The sequence below is a fragment of the Phacochoerus africanus genome, chromosome 4, assembly GCF_016906955.1.
Source record: "Phacochoerus africanus isolate WHEZ1 chromosome 4, ROS_Pafr_v1, whole genome shotgun sequence".
Classification (NCBI taxonomy): domain Eukaryota; kingdom Metazoa; phylum Chordata; class Mammalia; order Artiodactyla; family Suidae; genus Phacochoerus; species Phacochoerus africanus.
Window position 1 is genome coordinate 38325898 of NC_062547.1, and position 20446 is coordinate 38346343.

General features: G+C 35.9%; 1 protein-coding gene across 5 annotated transcripts in view; it reads right to left on the minus strand.

Moving 5' to 3' along the window:
• GAS2 (growth arrest specific 2) overlaps positions 1 to 20446 on the minus strand; it is a 167064-nt gene that overhangs the window by 107848 nt on the left and 38770 nt on the right. For all 5 annotated transcript variants that reach the window (XM_047776127.1, XM_047776124.1, XM_047776126.1 and 2 more), the window contains one exon: positions 9217 to 9338. In XM_047776127.1, the coding sequence (XP_047632083.1) occupies positions 9217 to 9338 (122 nt within the window). The remainder of the gene's footprint in view (positions 1 to 9216; positions 9339 to 20446) is intronic.

Sequence of the window (20446 nt, forward strand, 5' to 3'; positions counted from 1 at the left end):
CTATCTCTTCCTTTCCTTTGGGAAACAATCTCTCTCTCATTTTGTCTGAACAGAAGTCCATCAAGACAAGACCATGACCTGATCAGAGAACTGTTGATCAAACTAAGATTCTTTCTTGCTGCAATTTAAATCTTGAAAGGAATAATAAATGTAATAGCTAAATGTTAATGAGCATGAATCATATGTACTAGATACTGCTCCAAGCTTATGTATGTTAATTTACTCAGTCTTCATAACAACTTGATAAAGGAGATAATATTATCTACAGGTTAGAAATGAGAAAATTAAGGCACAGAGAAATTAAATAATTTTCCCAAGCTAGTAAATGGCAGTATTGAGATTTAAACTTAGGAAGTCTGGCAGCTGAGTCCACACTTAACCATTTCTGTTTAGCTGTCCACTCTAACAATGTTTAAAATGATTAATTCTGACAGTGGTACTCTGAAATGACTGTACATGTATTTATGCTCTATAACCTTTGGAAATGGTATTGTCCTGGACCAAACTATAAAAAGTGTATGGTTAACCCGGACATTCCTAGAACCATCACTCTGTCCTTAGAAGTCTCAACTAGCTATACCCAGGACTGGCAACCTCCACCAGGTTATTAAAATACTGTGGCCTGGATCAGGATGGATGAAGATACATCTCAAAGCAAGACTCCTGGTCAACAAAGGACCTCCTTCATGGCCAACTAGTTATATGGCCTCAACATATATTTATAACCTTGATTGTCACTCAGTGTATTATGATAGGGCTTTTCTCTATTTATGTAATAGACTTTGAGGGTTTTAGTCTGATGACAACAGGACACGATTAATTTGGGAAGAATTAATTAACTCCACTGCATTAACTAGAATGCATAGACATCCATAGATGATACTGAAAAGTCAGCTAGATTTGCTGATACAGGCACAGATGCAATGCCAGCCTATACTAAATGGTACTAAAAGGCGAAACACCACATGGTACAATATAGAGAAAGGAATTCAAAAACAGAGAAGAAATGTTGCATGTAGTGTATAATGCATATGTCACCTAAGCACACTTTTGACTATGTTACTCAGTGGGGCCCAAAGAGGTTCTGGTTTTCACTAAAATGTAAGAATAGGTTGTGAGAAAGTTCCAGAATTTTTTAACATGAATTTTCTCTTCAGAATGAGAATGCTAATGGATTGAACAGGAGTCCCCTCATTTTAATGTAGAGATCTTCAGTGTGGCAGGAATACATGGTGGCACTTCATTTCCATAGGCAAGGTGGATATGGCTGCCACAATACAAAGGCTAATCAAACCTCTTAGAATGACCTGCCCCATAGGAGATCTGACTGTGGTTTATTAATCATGGGACCTTAAGGTGTAAATTGAAAGCCAACTCCCTAAGTTTCTGATTTCTATAACAAAGACAACAACAAAATGACAGTCTTTTTTCTTTTCTTTTTCTTTTTTTTTTTTTTAGTGTTTTTGCCTTTCCTAGGGCCACTATCATGGCATATGGAGATTCCCAGGCTAGGGGTCCAATCGGAGCTGTAGCCACTGACCTACACCAGAGCCACAGCAAAGAGGGATCCGAGCCGCATCTGCAACCTACATCACAGCTCACGGCAACGCCAGATCCTTAACACACTGAGCAAGGCCAGGGATCGAACCCGAAACCTCATGGTTCCTAGTTGGATATGTTAACCACTGCGCCACAACAGGAACTCCCAAAACGACAGTCTTTTTTCTGATGATGCAATTCCCAGACTACAGCCAGTTTATAGACACAGAGCCTAGTGAATGAAAGGAGTGCTGATCTCAAGTCTTAACTATAAAGCTTCCCTCTAATTCTCAGAGTGACTTCAACTACTGATTACTATGATTAGGCAAAAGGAAATGACACGTAAGGATCAAATGCTACAGATGGATATTTGACCTAAGTTCATTTTATGCGATGACTCTTGTAAGACTCTGCAAGCTTTTGGACATATCAGAGTTTAATTTTGTATTCTTTCCTGAATATATATTTGGCATGGATATTCTCAGAAACTGTCAGAATTCTTATTCCCTGATACATGGAATACATACATATTTGATAGAAGAATAAAATAATATCACACTTTTAAAACAATTAGATATTCACACTACTAATGATGACTCAGTGCAAAGGAAGTGATTTCCATCACATCTCCATTCAATTCAAGCCAATATATAAGATAAATGGGACACAAAGAACAGAGGGGAAATTATAATGAAGCAACAGCTTTAATCATAATTGTTGTTCCAGATACAGTCTTTTCACTGAAGTACATTAATAAAGATCCTGGTACTTGGCATGCATGTACTGATATGGAAAACGTAATTTTCTTAATCCTGACAAACAGAAAACTCCAGAAGCAGTTTACATACACTAGACAAAAATAACAGAACACTTTTACTATCCTGCACTTCCGCTCTAGCTCTGCGACATAACTGATAGGGATCATGGAGATTTCAACATCCCACAAGCTATCAAACCCTTCTATATCATGATATTTGGTGATTTGATATTGAAGTGCAGGAATAATAGGCAAACTAGATGACTTCATAAAAATACATGCATTCCGGAGGGTGTAAGATAAATCCCGTGAGAATCCAGGAAGGGCGTTTTGTCAACTAAATAAATTTTCTGGGCCCAGGAGTAGAGGCCATGTAGGAACACTGCCATTTTTGTAAAAGACATCATGCCAGTTTCTAGCGTGCTGTGGTTTTTTGATGGAGGTTGAATTTCTGTCTTGGGGTACTAATGACCATGAAAATGAACTGTCTATAATGAACTTAGTGCCAGATAATCAACTTGGCCATAGTTTTGAGCTGTGCCCATTAATACTGTACTGTGGAATAGAAGTGTCACATTGGAATTAGTGCAATTAGGCCTGAAGATCAAGATAAATTCCATAAGCACATCGTTCACTCTCTATCGTGCCCACCCCTTATCATGCACACCTTTTCACACTGCTTTCTTTTTTCAGTCTGTACATACAGTCCATATCAAGTCCTCTATGACATGGTGACTATGTGTGAAAAGAAGTCAAGAACTTTGTCAATCATGCTGCGTGATACATAAACATTTACTGCTATGGCAGTTAAGCACCATTTAGCCCACCCTGTAAGATGATATAGAACGGAAAATCTCCTCATGATAAAAACATTAAGCACAGCATCTCATTGTCTCTGAGCTAGAGATAAAAAATATTTGCCAGACTGTCAGGGACTTAGTGAAACGTGGACAAGAGAATTTAGTACTATACTGGGAAATAATTTACTTTAATATATTGAAATTGCGAAGACATTTATATTTATTTGATTCCAAGGAATTGGACTTTATCACTAACGTTCCCATTTTTTTCTTTTTTCCTCAATCCCAGGCAGCAAAATAATCTATCAAAAAAATCATTTATTGGAGTTCTTCTTGTGGCTCAGTGGATTAAGAACCAACATAGTGTCCATGAGGATGCGGGTTTGATCCCTAGCCTCACTCAGTGGTTTAAAGATATGGCATTGCTGCAAGCTGCAGCATAGGTTGCAGATGCAGATGGGATCCAGTATTGCCATCACTGTGGTGCAGGCTGCAGCTGCAGCTCAGATTCTACCCCTAGCCCAGGAACTTCCAAACGCCACAGGTACAGCCAGAAAAAAGAAAAAAACTCATTTATTTCCATATCATTCCACCTATATTCCCTTCCTCTCACCATGATTCACTTTTGGTTTAATTCTAGAAATACATTTACATTTCAAAATCACAGATTTCTTAAAGAATATCTAATTATTTTAGTCATATAGCTAGAAATGGGTGCTTGTAGATTAATCACAGATGAGACTTTCTTTTCAAGAAAAACCTTTTTATCACATCTACCATATTTTCTTGTTCCATTACAGACATCAGCAGTACATGGAAATTTCTGGATTTCTCTGAATTCGATCTTTATTTTCTTTTAATTCAATCTTGATAAGACATTCTCTAAACAAAATGCACTATTGATTTTTGTGGGGAAAAACTCTAATCTTTATGTCTTACTTAATTCCCGGATGGTACAACATCCTGAGGTATTGTTATCTTGCAGCTCAGAGAACTAGGTATTCTTGATGGGCAAGCGTGCCACGGGCATTCTATCCGACTAGGATGTTCTTTCCCGCGAACAACGGCTAGCTTCAACCTTTAAACGGTGAGTGTTCAGTTCCTTCCTTGGAGCATAATGTAGCATTCTACTAAGTAACAAAACTTCTTTTTTTTTTTTTCTTCTTTTCCCTTCATGTGCTTCAAACCTGATCTAACCACCCAGGTCTCTTTGAAGTCAAAGGAAGCTCTGAATCCAGGGAATCTCTGATGTCTGGGGTAGAGATGATTAAGATAGATGAGACGAATGGAAAGGAATGTTAGGAGAAAAAAAAGAGGTTGACGCCTTTGAGTTTTTTTGCACCACGTTGCTGCCCCAGTGGTTGACAAAATCATGTACACAAATCAGCAAGTCATGACTGGGAAAAACAATAAGAAGAGCTTCCTGCAAATGAACACTCTAGGCCAGTTCATCAAAATTCACAAATCATTATGGCAATTATTTTTTCTTGATTAGAGACACTAAGTTGAGTCAGGTAACTAAGGGTCAAGAGACATAAAATCTAACCTTGGTCTTACCACTCTTTTGATTTTCTCATCCCAATATGACAGTGGAAAGATTAATTTTTGTTTAGATTTTTGCCATTAAAGTTCCTCAGTTTGGGGAATATTAATATTTATATTTATAATGGGAGTTCCCGTCGTGGCACAGTGGTTAACGAATCCGACTAGGAACCATGAGGTTGCGGGTTCGATCCCTGCCCTTGCTCAGTGGGTTAAGGATCCGACGTTGCCGTGAGCTGTGGTGTAGGTTGCAGACGCGGCTCGGATCCCGCGTTGCTGTGGCTCTGGCGTAGGCCAGTGGCTACAGCTCCGATTCGACCCCTAGCCTGGGAACCTCCATATGCCGCGGGAGCGGCCCAAAGAAATAGCAAAAAGACAAAAAAAAAAAAACAAAAAAACAAAAAACTATATTTATAATGAATTGATCATATTATGGTACATATAAAAAAATCAAAATCAAAGATGTTAAATGGCTACACGTCAAAGTTTCTGTCCAACTACAGCCTAATTCTGTGAAATCTCTGCATTGCAAAGGCTAAGATTAACTACTTATGGCTAAAAACATAGAAAGGCTATTTAAAAAAAATTGATCTATTAGAGTTCTCCTGTGGCACAGCGGGTTAAGGATCCAGTGCTGTCACTGCAGTGGCTTGGGTCACTGCTGTGGCGTGGGTTTGATCCTTGGCCCAGGAACTTCTATATGCTGTAGGCACAGCCAAAAAAAATTTTTTTGATCTGTTGATGCTTAGAAAGAATCACAGGATATAATTTACTTTCATTTAGAGCATTTTATCAAGACAGAATAAGATATAAGCCATGAATTTACTACTAAAATATTAAATATGTAAACTAACGTATTTATTAAATCTACTTGCAAATATAATAGTGTTTAAATCACTCTTAACATAGACATACTTCACACATACCACACATAACTTACTTGCTCTAATGTGTTTACACAGCTGTAAAATCCCCAAATTAACTATCAATCAGGAAAAGTAAAAATATTGCTATGAGAACAAGAATGTGAGACTGAAGCTGCTGGGAGAAAATTACAAAAGACTTGCTATAAAATGACTTTAGATAAGATCGAGTTTGTTGCTGATTTTTTAAGAAGTAAAATTCTGTTTTAACATCTCTCTGAACATAAAAGTTTTGCTAATTCAGCAAAGGAACTGATCAACTCATCTATCTTCACCACTATTGTCCCTAAATTTCAAAATGTCAAAGTGGAAAATAATTACACACACATGTAAGCAGACATAATATCATAAACTTATGTTATAACCTTCAATTTGAAAGTCTCCTTTTTTCCTAAGGGAAATATTTTATGCAAATGTAATTACCAGGGGTTTAGTAAATCTATTCTGGTTTAAATTTAGATTTAATAATAACAAAATGTTGTAGAATCTCATATAACAACTAATTCTGTTTATCAACAATGATGGATTGAAAACTGTAAATCTTAACAAAATTATATTTATGAACAATAATAGCTATAAAGGTATTAGTCATTTGGCTTTCCATCTTTTGAAAACTTCTCATAAAAGGCAAAGAAAAACTAGCTGTCTTTGCATTTTTCATATAGCAAGGCACATGCTATTTGATTTAAGCTGCATTGGAAATAAGTTGTGAAATATATGAATTTTGCCAAGGACACAGAAGGTGATTCAGTCAAGGGTAATTGTGTCAACTTCCAACTCAGAGTAAATTTGATGTTTTGAGCACTGAAAGTTAGGTCATAATGGGCATTTTTAAAGTTACACTTGTTTAGTAATGACAGTTGAGTTTTTATATTAAAATGTATTTATCAAAATAAGAATAAATTTGAGCATTGCATTCAATTAAACAAATGGCTGAGGGTCAAAGAAGTATTTTAAGTTTAATAAAAGCTTGCCATAGTTTTTACTCACTTTGGAAGGAAAATTTCCTTTGTTTCTATGTTTTATAGTTTCATTATAAAAATGATATAATTTGAAATAAATGTTTCAAAGGAAATAGCTAGCAAAATTCTGACCCATACCTCTTCTAAATATTACATATCATTAAGGAAATTTGAGCTAAATATATTTGCATGTAGTAGCTATCACACGAACTATGAACTTTTATAAAATACTTGTTTTTCTTCCGGTTTCCTCTAGTTTATCTAAAATTCTCATCAGGATCTCTTAACTCTCTCAAATAGGGAAGAAAGGTAGTATTTATCAAGAGCCTTTTTTTCTGTAATGCTCTCTGACAGGCATATATGATTATTAATCTACTTTACAGACAAAGAAACTAAGACTCAGACACAGCACTTAATAAGTAATAAAACTAGAGCCCAAGCAAAATGCGTTTAACGTCAAAGCCTTTAAGCAATAGAATAATGCTTTGGGGGCTGTCTTATGCTTGACAGTCTTATAATTCTATTTGGGGATCTTAGCTTTCATTTTCAAAAGCAAAAATTTACAAACAAAACCAGATATTGTACCTTTCCAGAGTTGTTTATTTTTTGTTACCTGCAAGGATTCAAGATCTCAAAATAGAGGCAATGAGCTCTCTTTCCTGAACAATAAATAATACAAATAGAGGTTGAAGGACCTATACAATGTTAAGATAATGCTTTCAAAAGAGTCTGGGTAAAACACTTTTTTCCCCTCTGTTAATTATTTTGGAGTGAACTTTCTTTACAAACTGTCCTCCTACTGTGCATTATGTCTTCTCATTAGTAACCTGAGGTAGAGGCCAGTCACATTACAATGGAAGCCACCGCAGAAAAAGAATTTCTGAATAGTCCTAACATTGAATATGATCTTTCATAAATAATATCTTTGTGTCTGAGCTACACAAAATGAGAGAGCACTAGATCTGTAAAGAGGGCATCTATGTCAAGTTACTTACTTGACATAGTCATATCTATGCTCAGTTACTTACTGCTAGGTGATCTTTCACAAACCGCTTATGCTGCATCTACGTGCAGGGAAAAAAAAAGTGAACTCAGTGTTTCTCAAACTTTGCCATACATAAGAATCACCTGAAGAGGTTTTTAGAAATCCCAATCCCCGGGTCATTCTCCATTAAATCAGAATGTTCAGGTATAGGAGCCAGTCCCCAGGAGTTTTTAAAGATCTTTAGGTGATTCCTATGGACAGCAAGATTTGGGAGCCACTGAATTAATTAACACTTTCACAGAGCTGCTTTTAAGATGAAAAAAAAAAAATGGAGGGGCTTTGTATAATATATAGTACTTTACAGAGCAACATAAAATATTATCCTCAAACTTACTACAATGTTGTAAAAAGAAATACATTGTTTTAGGGAGCTTGATCTTTAGTTTGGATTTCAGTTCAGTAATCATAATGAAACTTTACATAAATAATCAGTTTTACTGTTTTTGCCAGAGTTGCAGAAAGTTTAATAGTTGTTTTATTTTTACTATAAACTTTAACATTATTTTGACCTCATTTTTTCTTACCTCTTTTCCGTCTCTATTTAAAATTAAGAAAAGTGTTGTCTACAGAGTTCCCACTGTGGCTCAGAGGTAAAGAACCTGACTCGTATCCATGAGGATGAGGGCTCAACCCCTGGCCCCCCTCAGTGGGTTCAGGATCTTGCACTGGTGTGGCTGTGGTATAGGTGAGCAGCTGCAGCTCTGACTGAACCCCTAGCCTGGAAACTTCCATATGCCACAGGTTCGGCCCTAAAAAGCAAAAAAAAAAACAAGCGTCATCTACCTTGTTCCTTTCAAAAAATATGAAACACCACACTATAAATTTTTTTAATAACCAGGAAAATATTAGAACAGTGGGAAGAAAAGAAATATGAGCAAAAAGAAAGAAAAGAATTTGTCCAAAGTTACTTAGTTCGATTTACTCTTACTCTTTTAATTTATTTTAATTTTATTTATTTTAATTTTTTTGTCTCTTTCCAGGGCTGCACCCAAGGCATATGGAGGTTCCCAGGCTAGGGGTCGAATCAGAGCTGTAGCCACTGGCCTACGCCACAGCCACAGCAACACAGGATCCGATCTGTGTCTGCAACCTACACCACAGCTCATGGCAATGCCGGATCCTTAACCCACTGAGCAAGGCCAGGGATCGAACACACAACCTCATGGTTCCTAGTCAGATTCGTTAACCACTGAGCTACAACAGGAACTCCTACTCTTACTTAAAATGAGCAAAATTTACACATTCCAAATATTCTGTTCCAGTATTTAGCCATAATAATCTATTTGAAAACAAAGACCTATTCAATAAATCTTTCTTGCCCAGATTTTGTTCATCACTGATGACATAAGTTATTTCTCTGGTAGATTTTTAACCAATATGTCAGATTCAACAAGTTTATACACAGTATTTGTATACCATCAATTTCGATAACCTCGTATTTAATTAGACTTACCAAAAGGATTATATGATTTATATAATTAAGTGCAAATAACGTCACCTAATTAAAAAGCACTCTCTGTGTTTTGTTGTGAATAGAGGCATTAATACTTCTATTTACAACAAAATCCTCAATTAAACTCAATTCATAGGCAACTACAAATGTAATCTACAACCTGGCAGTGCAGGATTTTGCCTAGGGATCTTTTACCTTTGCAGGCTTGTTAGCATCCACACTCTCTTTGAATTTCTCCTGCATAGTTTCTGCAAGTTGACAGAGCAAGGCACCATTATCCAATTTCTCCATAAAAGTTTCTGCCGTAATCTCCTTCCCTGAAGTAACAAAAAGAAATATTATAAAAGCATGATTATTCCCCAACCTAAAGGTGACATTCATGCCAACATATTTGATGCAGTTTTTATCACCAAAACTTCAATTCCAGCTGATTTACATATCTGGAATAGGTAATTACTGGAAAGAATGGTTTTCTTCTATTTATTTTTTGCTTTTTTTACAGCCGCCCCTGTGGTATATGGAAGTTCCCCGGGCTGGGGGTCGAATCAGAGCTGCAGCTGCCAGCCTATGCCACAGCCACAGCAATGCCAGATCCAAGCTGTGTCTGTGATCTACACCACAAGGGGAACTCCAGTTTGCTTGGAATTTTATGTTTTCCTTTGGTCCCAAGAATCCCAACAGTCTGTATTTTCACAATAGATTTTCAACTGCTTAGAAGTTTTATTTGACATTAAAAGTGGCAAAAGAGGGAGTTCCCATCGTGGCACAGCGGAAACTAGGAACCATGAGGTTGCGGGTTCCATCCCTGGCCTCACTCAGTGGGTTAAGAATACAGCATTCCTGTGAGCTTTAGTGTAGGTTGCAGACGAGGCTCAAATCCAGTGTTGCTGTGGCTGTGGCGTAGGCTGGCAGCTCTAGCTCCAATTAGAACCCTAGCCTCTGGAACCTCCATATGCTGTGGGTGTGGCCCTAAAAAGCCAAAAAAAAAAGTGGCAAAAGGATGGCCGGGGTGAAAGAGTCCCACTACTCATCAATCAAAGGGAATAAAAAACAACCAGTTAATGAAACTCAAAGAACCAGCTTTCAATGATTATACATTATGGCTCTGAGATTTGTTTGATTCTCATCCTGTGTCTCATTCAATGACTTTGGCCTGCAAGACAAGAGCCTAAAGTGGAACTGGTATTTTATGTTATGTATATACCTTTCATCACAAGAACTCCATAGCTCTCTTTTAATTTACAGTAAAGCCGCAGTACATCAAAAAATTAACCACCACTGGCAATTTTAATAGCATGGACAATGCATAAAGCCACATCTCTAGCTTCCATTGAATTTGTTCTCCTGATTAAGACAATGTAGGTAAAATTAATGCAAGTGATAAACTCTCTATAAGAAAACACAATTTCACTAGCCATTCTTCCCATTCCTGGTGCAGCGCTCAATATGTAGTATTATCATCTCTGCTTTTTTCTCTTTCCTCACAACCACGCATGGCTTCAGTTACTGTTCTTTTTTTTTTTTCTATTTTTTTTCTAGTTACTGTTCTTATCAACATGATTCACAGTTGTCCATCCCTGACATTTTGCTGGTTTAAAGCTCTTCTTTTTCATATGCTCCTAAAGTTATATTTTCTTCCTTCTTTCTTCTTTTATTTTGTAACAGCTTTTGGGGGATGTAATTCACATACCATACAACTCACCCATTTAAAGTGTATAATTCAATGGTTTTTAGTATATTCACATAGCTGTGCAATTATCATCAATGTTAGCACATTTTCTTACCCCTAAAGAAACTCTGTACCCTTTATCACTCATGATTGTTCTAATCCCCCAGCCCTAAAAAAACCATTACTTTCTTTCTTATATGTTCCTCAAAACTCATTTTTCTCAAAGCTCTCTACTTTTCCTGGTTTTATAATTCTCTAAGTTTTAGACTATTTTATTTCCCTGTCTTTTTTTTTTTCTCTTTTTGTCTTTTTGTTGTTGTTGTTGTTGTTGTTGCTATTTCTTGGGCCGCTCCCGCGGCATATGGAGGTTCCCAGGCTAGGGGTTGAATCGGAGCTGTAGCCACCAGCCTACGCCAGAGCCACAGCAACGCGGGATCCGAGCCGTGTCTGCAACCTACACCACAGCTCATGGCAACGCCGGATCTTTAACCCACTGAGCAAGGGCAGGGATCGAACCCACAACCTCATGGTTCCTAGTCGGATTCGTTAACCACTGCGCCACGACGGGAACTCCCTTATTTCCCTGTCTTTATTTTCTACAATTTATTGGTCACAAGTAGAGTCACGCTTCCTTCTCTTTCTAGGGCCATAATCATAACAAAAAATTTCATGATCTGATACTTCAACTCTAGCAATAAGAACTAAGCTAGTCCTTGTAGCCTCAACTTCCCCCTCAATACATATCACAATCACTGGTAAAATTAATATTGTTAAAATACCACCCTCACTTAGTCAATCTTCATCCCTATCTCATGGCCCCTAATTTTCTCCTCTACCTAAGAGATGAAATACATCCACTTTAACCCAATATCCACAGTCTTCTCATATGCCACAAATCCGCCTTTCTACCCTAACATCCTTACACACTGCTGCCAGGTCTGTACTCTGCTTCCTAGTTCCATTAAGAGACCTTTCCATTTCCACTTCCATGCCTTGGATTGGAACTTCCACTTCCATAATCTAGGGATGGCCCCTGTCTGAAACACTCCCCTCACTTCTCTCTGCCAAGACAAGTTCGACATTTCCCTTTAACCAGAAATCTAGAAAGAGATTCTCCCATTTATATAGATTTCTTTTATGAATGGCTCTACTCATGGGTATCACTCACTTTGGCACTCATCATACTACTTCTATTGCTAATAATAGGTTTTATATAAAGTTCCTGTCATCTTCAGTACCCTAGAAACCTCTTCAGGTATATCGTTTTGTGAGTGTTACTACGGAGTTAAGTATAAAGTTATTTATGTAGAAGGCACCTTGTAAACGTGGGCAGAGAACATATGAATTAACAAATGAAGAAAAAACTACTGGAAAATATTTAGAAAATGTTGGCTGTTACTTTTGCACAAAGTAGTTAAGTCAAAGCAAAAAAAAAGAGGTATTTTAAGGTTTTACACTAAGAGTCACAGGAATAACTTTTAAGAAAAATTCATTCAGCTAAAATTCCATAAACACTCAAGATAATTATAAAACAACCGGAACAATAGATAAACTACCATCTTAAACTCACAATATCTAACGTATTTTGATTTTAAGAAACATCTGTTTGAAATTTTTTTTTTTTTTATAGTTTTCAGGAAGGGCAAGTAAGGGAGGAAAAAGAATTACTTTTTTTTAATGTTCTTTTTTCCCTACTGGATAGTTCGCATTGAGCCTTCAGTTCGGATGATGACTTCTGCAGGTGGCAAAACAGCAGTAGTTCTAAGTACTCACCACAGAGGTAGCCTATACAGAACTACTATTATTTCAAAATTGTATGCAGCTCAACTCATTTAAAGAATGAAAGTAATAGTTTCAAGATACAAAAAGCCAGCACAACGGAATTTGTATTATGCATTCACCATGTTGGCCTGCCTTTTCTTTCTTTCTTTCGCATTTTCTAACAATAAGAAAGTTATTTTGCAAATAAGCATAAAATATTAGATGTATTTTTAAAGTGTCAATTAAAAATTTCAAGATAAAGAAGGTAAAATGTATCTAAATTGTTGAATGATTCCTTTATAAAATATTTATAGGATTTTCTACATTTAGAAGAGGTCTCGAGGCTTTCCTATTTGATTAAGCTACATGAAAATTTAAAGATTCTATTCGTAATGTTAAGTGACAAGATGATTACAATAAATTTAAAGTAACTTGTAAATTATAAAAAGAAAAACAGCTTGCATTAAAAAGTCATTAGCAAATTTTACCAAGAGGTATGATTTTTTATGCATTATACCTGAAAAAAATTAGTTATCCTGCTTTTCATGAATACTTGAGGAATTTTGCATTGGACATCTGTACCTAATGAAAAATATATTAGGTGTCAGCTTTCAATTCTATATATTTTATAGCTCCAAAAGGTGGGAGTTTTTTTTTTTTTTTTTTTTTTTGCTAAAACAGACACTATTACATACTTTATAGCTGAAATGTACTGACTTTGAATGAAGGAAAATGCAAGACAGAATTTTTTTAACCTTATATGTAACATATTTTCCATCCAATGATTAAGAATCATAAAATATGCATTTTAAATGTACTGTATAATTGTTAAGAAATCAGCTATATTCCATATATGGGATGATACATTATCATATTCTTTATTGCATTAATTTTACCAAGAGTATATAAAAAACAATATAAAATTGGCTGAATTTAATCATGAAAATCCATCAGAATAGGCTATGAATTACTAATTACAGTTTCTCAAGTAAAAGTTATACAAAGTTAACTCTCTGTTAGTCTGAATCAGATCTTAATGAAAATTGTGTAGCTGGTTTGAGACATTAGGTTACAAATGCTAGAAAGAGCAGGATTATAGTATCATAGAAGCACTTCTTTCCAAAAACCTTCTTTCCACGTTGTTGGTGTATTTAGGGAAAGAAATGGCAATGAATAGATATAATTAGATCATCTTGAAGTCTGACCCACACTGGGTCATAAAGATTATTGACCTGAAGTTTAATCTAAAATAGCCAAGTCTAGAAGTAATATCTTTACTTCCTGGGTTCATAATTGTGGGCTTTGATCTTCATACCATCAACTATCTTTTTCTTTGTAGAAACTTTTCAAAGAATTTTTTGCTAAAGCTCCTTCAAGAAAAACAAAAAAATAACAACAAAAACAAAACAAAACAAAACAAAGAAACAAGCAAGCAACAGCATAGGGCTGAAGATAGTGGTGGTAAGAAATGAGTAACAGTCTATCTGGAAGATTGGAGAATAACTAAGAATGTCATCTGGGTGTGCCATGATATGTAACCTGATTCATTGCAGAAGAAAACTGGTGTACTTTATCTATAAGGGTAATCCAGATATGATCAAACTCTAATCTCCACTGCACCTCCCAATCACAACCTTTTTCTCTAAGTGAAGAACTCAAAGCAACTCATCTGCTACCTTGACTCTAAAATAATTCAATGTTTTGAGATCGAAATTTGAAGATTGTGAGATAGGAGATGATTCATTATACACAAAAACTCAAGATCAGCACCTGCTCCACAGTGATTCAGTGTCTGCCCTGCATTTGTATCAAGAAAACACAGAGCTGGTTCTACTGGAAAAATTGGGTAAAAAACTTAGGGAGTAACTGCTTTGAAAGGTGTCAACTTGTGAACATGAACTTGATTCTCTAATCTTTTGAACTAGCATAAGACACCACCTTTCCTAAGGAATTTTTATTGACTACATCAAGAACATGAGAACTCTGCAGGATAAGTATCTAGTAAAAGGGCCTTAAGAAAAAAGAAAAGAAAGCTATTCTAAACTCATTATTTAGCAGCAACTCCAGTAAATAGATGCTTAGTTTTTTAATGCTAAAATTGGGTTTTCTAGAAATAAATGAAAATATTATATATTGATCATATTAAGCATATAACAAGTGAATTTTCATTTATGTGCATATAGAAAAGTCAGAGAAAGGGACAATCACCATAACATCATTTGTCATAATGCATTTCTAAGTAAAAGTAAAATCAATTCAGTTTAACTTTATTTGTAATAACTCTTAAGATTTACTCAAAGTCCCTGCATATGTCCAAACACATATTCCTACATCCCAAAGCTCTAAAATCTTTAAGAACAATGTCAATTTCTGTGATGCTTAACTACAATCTTCCCTCAAATGTATACCCCCTGTGATTCAAATGGTGTTATTAAACAAATACTAAGTGAAGGTAAAGGAAGACCATCATTTTCAAATGATTAAAGAAATGCAAATTAAAAAACAACTTGAGAACATTTATGATAGTATATTCATGTCAAAGCTAAGCCAACAACAGTCTGTCAATAATCATGAAATTTCTAGAATGTGCTTCATCTATCTGAATGATGGGCAGTTGCTATTACCTGAGACTATTTATTTAGTAACATGCTATTTATTCAAAGTAATAAGTTTTTCTCCAAGATTAATTTGTATAGTCATTTGATGTTCAAATATGTCTTAAGGCCACAGTTTATTTAAAATGGGCCATACCTAGTTCATGAACAAAAATAACAAAGCAGAAAGCCTCAAGTCAAAATGAAATATGTATATTTAATATATAGCAGGGGACAATGGCCAGAGAAATGTTGTATAGGCAAGATTCTTTCTTTTCAGGTTTCTTTTGCTATCTTTTCTGAAAGTTGGTCATAAAACTCCATAGGGCTAGCTATTAGAAAACAAACTTGTTACTACAAGGATATGTGACAAGTCAGTAAATATCACATGATTTTCTCATGAATCATACTGGTTTATTACCCCATAAAGAAATCTCAACTATCATGACCATTTATTGATCTGGACTAGTTAACTTATCACAAGATAGCATCTGATTTCTAATATATAAATTTTAGTTGTCTAAAAATTGGCTATTCCAAATTTGCTACTGCAGCTTTAATTCTATACTTAAGAATCTAGAGTGGCATTTATTATTGCTACTGATTAAGCAAGTATATAGCACGTGAAAATTACAGTATTATGCCTATATATTTGGCATGAATGTAAATTATGAACCAATGAAATAATTTTCCCTATCAAATACTTCTTTTTTCTATTTTAGGGTCACACCCATGGCATATGGAGGATCCCAGGTGAGGGGTCCAATGGAGCTGTAGCCACCAGCCTACACCATAGCCACGGCAATGCCAGATCCAAGCTGCATCTGCTACCTACACCACAGCTCATAGCAACTCCGTATCCTTAAACCACTGAGCGAGGCCAGAGACTGAACCGGCATCCTCATGGATCCTAGTCAGGTTTGTTAGTTGCTGAGCCATGAAGGGAACTCCTCAAATACTTTTTATCTACCAAAAAAATCTAAATATAAATCAAGTGTTCTTTAAGAAATTTCATCTTTCAATTGACGTTTTACATGAAGGATCAGAAATATCTGAATTTAGAATATCATTCATATGACAAGAAAGGAAAAAAGTTACATTTTAGTCAAGCATTACTACAAAGAAATAGGAAGTTTTTTCACAAGTTAAGGTCTATAGTACAATGGCAAAATCTAATTGAAAACTTTAATTTAGTTTGTGAATTTCTACTTCATCAAAAAAATCAGGTACTTTCTATTGGAGGCATGAATATGTGATGTGACAAAGAATGGAAAGAAAAGACTAGTGCCATAGAGTGGCTGTAGAAGGTCAGGCTATAGTTTACAGAGTCTTACGACTCTCTCATGACCCTTGAGGCAAAAGGAATGAGAACAACATCAAAGAATGGCATCTTGAGAACAAGACTGCTAAAGTATTGATGTTGCTGATGGAAAACCATCAGCTCTAACATTCTCAGGACTGGGGCCTTGGGGGATTTTGGGGAGGCCATAGATGGCTTGAAGCAAACAACAAATTACAGCCTGGGAGGGCTAAAGCATTTATGATTATGTGCTTAGGAATGACTGTCTAGCATATCTTGCTTCCAATAAGTTTGAAGTAAAATACCAATGTATCCCCTGCACATACAAGGAAGTAGAAAATAGTAAATAAAAACCATGAGTTGGCTCAGAGGGTGGTTATTGCCTCTTGAAGGCTGTAGTCCCCTGATCCCCACTCTATTTCTGTGTCTCTTTCTTCCTATTTCTGCAGGCCTGACTTCAGGACTTGGGTTGATGAGCAGGCCTCGTCAACTTTACCTGGAGACCAGATCAATTTTGAAACTACTTTTAAGATATCTGTAACTTTTAAGGAGATAAAAATTCACACTTGATAGAGAGCAGCATAGTAAAAATTTGCAAATATTTCTGAGGTGACAAAAAGGCCAGTAATAATTTTTAAATTTATCAATAAAATTTTTAAATAAATAAATGTACTTTAATGACTCTATTTCTAAAAGATGTGAATATTAAATGTATCTACTATGTGTAATAAAAACATTTTTCTCCTCTTTTCCTTATTATCACCACTCTTGTACATACTTCCTTTTTTTTTTTTTTTTTTGCTTTTTAGGGCCACACTGACAGAATATGGAGGTTCCCAGGTTAGAGGTCAAATCAGAGCTACAGCTGCTGGCCTACACCACAACAACGCAGGATCCAAGCCACATCTGCGACCTACACCACAGCTCACGGCAACACCAGATCCTTAACCCACTGAAGGAGGCCAGGGATAGAACCCACAACCTCATGGTTCCTAGTCGGATTCATTTCCACTGCACCATGATGGGAACACCCTAGTACACATTTTCTTACCTCTAAATGTTTTATTACTTAAAATATTCTCAAGCTATTGGTCAACTTTCCAAATTACCATGAGGATATTCACTTGAAATTTATTATCTACCTACTTTTATGAATTCAAGTCAACAGAAAGTGGTAGTTTACTATATTTTGAGATTCTTTTAAGATATCTTTTCTGAGAAAATTTCACAAGCCATCAGTTGCATTTGTGTTACCAAAGATTAGCATTAAAAAATTAGCCTTCTAATTCTTAAAAAGAAAGCTTTTTCACATATGCAAATTATTTTCTCCTTGTCTATGCATATTGATTTCAAACTGGGTCTGAAGAGATGGATTTCCTGGAAACTTAGAATCTGAAACTGGAATGGACATTAGAGATCATATACTCCAACCCCTTCATTTTATGGTTGAGGACACTGAGCCCAGAAAAGATAGCTGAGTGACTTTGGGCAAGTTTCCTACCAAGTGACAGAGCCAGAACCAGAAGCCAGGTCTCCTGACGCCCAGTTACGAGCCAGGTCTCCTGACTTTTAGTCCAAGTATATTTCCATTACACATACACTGACTCTCTATTCTTTGAGGCTGTCTTGGGCTGCTCACACTGATCAAGCTACTTTGTAAATGATCACATTCACCAGATAAAATGCTTCTGATGACAAGTCATGGGACCTTGGAACATAACCTGTGTAATCAGGCTATACTCTTAATTAATCATGATGCCCCCCTGCCTAGAACATCTCAAAGAGTCCTTGACCATGCAATAAATGACAAGCTCCTTAACATGGCCTTCAAAGCAGCATACAATCTGGCTCCAATAAATCTCATGAAACTCTCCCCCTCTGAATCTATGCTGTTGACACTAGCCTTCATTCAGTCCTTCCAATGCACCAAATTCCTTCCTATATCACACATGTCATTCCTTCCATCCAGGCCCTTTTCTCATGCTTTGTCTGGTCAGCTATTAATTACTCTTCTGATCTCAGTTTTAAATATAAGTCCCCTTTAGTCCTTTTTATGATTTTCCCAAGCCCTCTGATCATTTGCCCTACTCCCGCTTGCTTGTTTAAAAGCAAGTAAACATTCTTATTGCAACCTACATCTTTTAATGTTTACAGCAATTTCAATTCATGAACTATTTATTCAGTTACTTATTTAATATTAATTTCTTATTCAACTTACTTCGAGTTCTACAAGATTAGGTACTCTGTCTAATCTTAATCACCATTCTACCGTCCGGGACCCAGCAGACTGTGCTGGAACACAATAAACACGATAGCTAGTATTTACTACAGGTGGTTGATTCCTGTGTGTCAGACCTTGTTCTAAAGCTGGTGATCTCATTTGAATCTCCAACAATTCCATGAGGTTGGTACTAACTAGTATTATACTTATTTTGCAGATGATGAAATTCAGGCATAGTGCATTTAGACACTTGTCCAGTATCACAGAACTAGTAAGTGGTGGAACTGATATTTGAATTCAACAATTCTGATTCTCGAGTCCATTTATTCATATATTATGTTGCTACACACTCAAATACTTGTTGAATAAGTGAATGAACTTTTCCACAAAACTGAATGAACCATATCGCCAAATTATAGACATGAAATAATAACAACTCATATGGAGTTTATAATATCTCAGATACTGTTCTAAGTAGTATACATATTTTAATCATATAATATCATAGCAAACCTAGTATTATTACCACTTCACAGATGTGGAAACTAAAGCACAGAGAGGTGAAATACCTTGCCCAAGATCATACTGTTAATAAGTGGCAGACCTGAGGTTCAAACACAGGCAATTTATTCTGAGTCTGTGCCTTAACTTCTATTCTATCCTGCCATACTTGTGATAGCCCACATCTGAAAAATAGCTCAAAGTTAATAAATTACTAATATAACAATAATTAGTGACACAAAAGAGAGAGGAAACCCATCTGTTTAGGCTAAACTGACCTCTACAAGATGGAGATAAATTCTCCTCCTTATCATGAGTGAAAGGTTGCCCCTTCCTTCTGATGGATTCAGTTCCATGGCACAGAAAAGGATCTTTCTGGAGAATGATGGATGTGAAGGATGCCTTCCACATTTCTGCCCTTGCCCTTTGACTGGGCACCCTTGCAAAGGGTACCACCTGCATGCCCATTTGCTGTAGCCCTTGTTAGACTACACAGAACTGTCAAAAACATGTGCAAACAGTGGGAAAAAAGGAAATATCTAACTCTAGGATAAAAGCTTAAAGAAATGCACAAGCAACGTAAAAATCCAGAGCCATGGTGAGCAAAAGGAAAAAATCTTGCTAAAATGTACTAAAACCTCTCCAAACCTTGCTAAAATTTCAGATACACAAATGCTCTTCACTAAACTCTCTAGAAAGTGAGGATAACAACACTTACCTTGAAGGAATTCTTTCAGTAATAAAATAATACTCATGAAATCCTTTCTGTCAATGATAAAGCGCCATACAAATTCTATGTTTTTACTCAATATTCAAATCGCATATATTGTAAACTTAATAAAGACCCGTTTCTTGGGTCTTAAATCACTTTTGTTCTCTGCGAAATATTACTAGTGAAAATAGCATTGCTATATATGATGATCCTTTAAATGTATGATTCCATTTTGCCCATGGTTGAATATGCTAGCACAACAGAAACCAAAAAAAGAGGCAGTCTTAGGATGACATAGCATTTTTCTCAAAGACGATCCTTTTGGAAGAGTACTTAAGAACAAAAGTGTAATGAAAATAAAAATTTTAGTTCAAGGTTGGATGACTCTAGTCAGCTCATGTGGACAAAAGATAGATGTTATTGCACTAGAATCTGGGTATTCAGCAGTTTTAGAAGGTGTGCTATAAAAGTAGGGCAAAGAAATCTAGTTTTAGAAGCCAGATTTCACAGACTATGGCCTGTGTGCAGTGCCAAAAGAATAGGCCAAACCTGCCAGTTGTGGAAAGAAAGGTAAAAATAAATCAAATCAGAGTATAGATGAAATAAGCAATTTGACCAAATAGTTCCACATTTCAATGCATAATACTGGAATTACTAAGCACAGTTA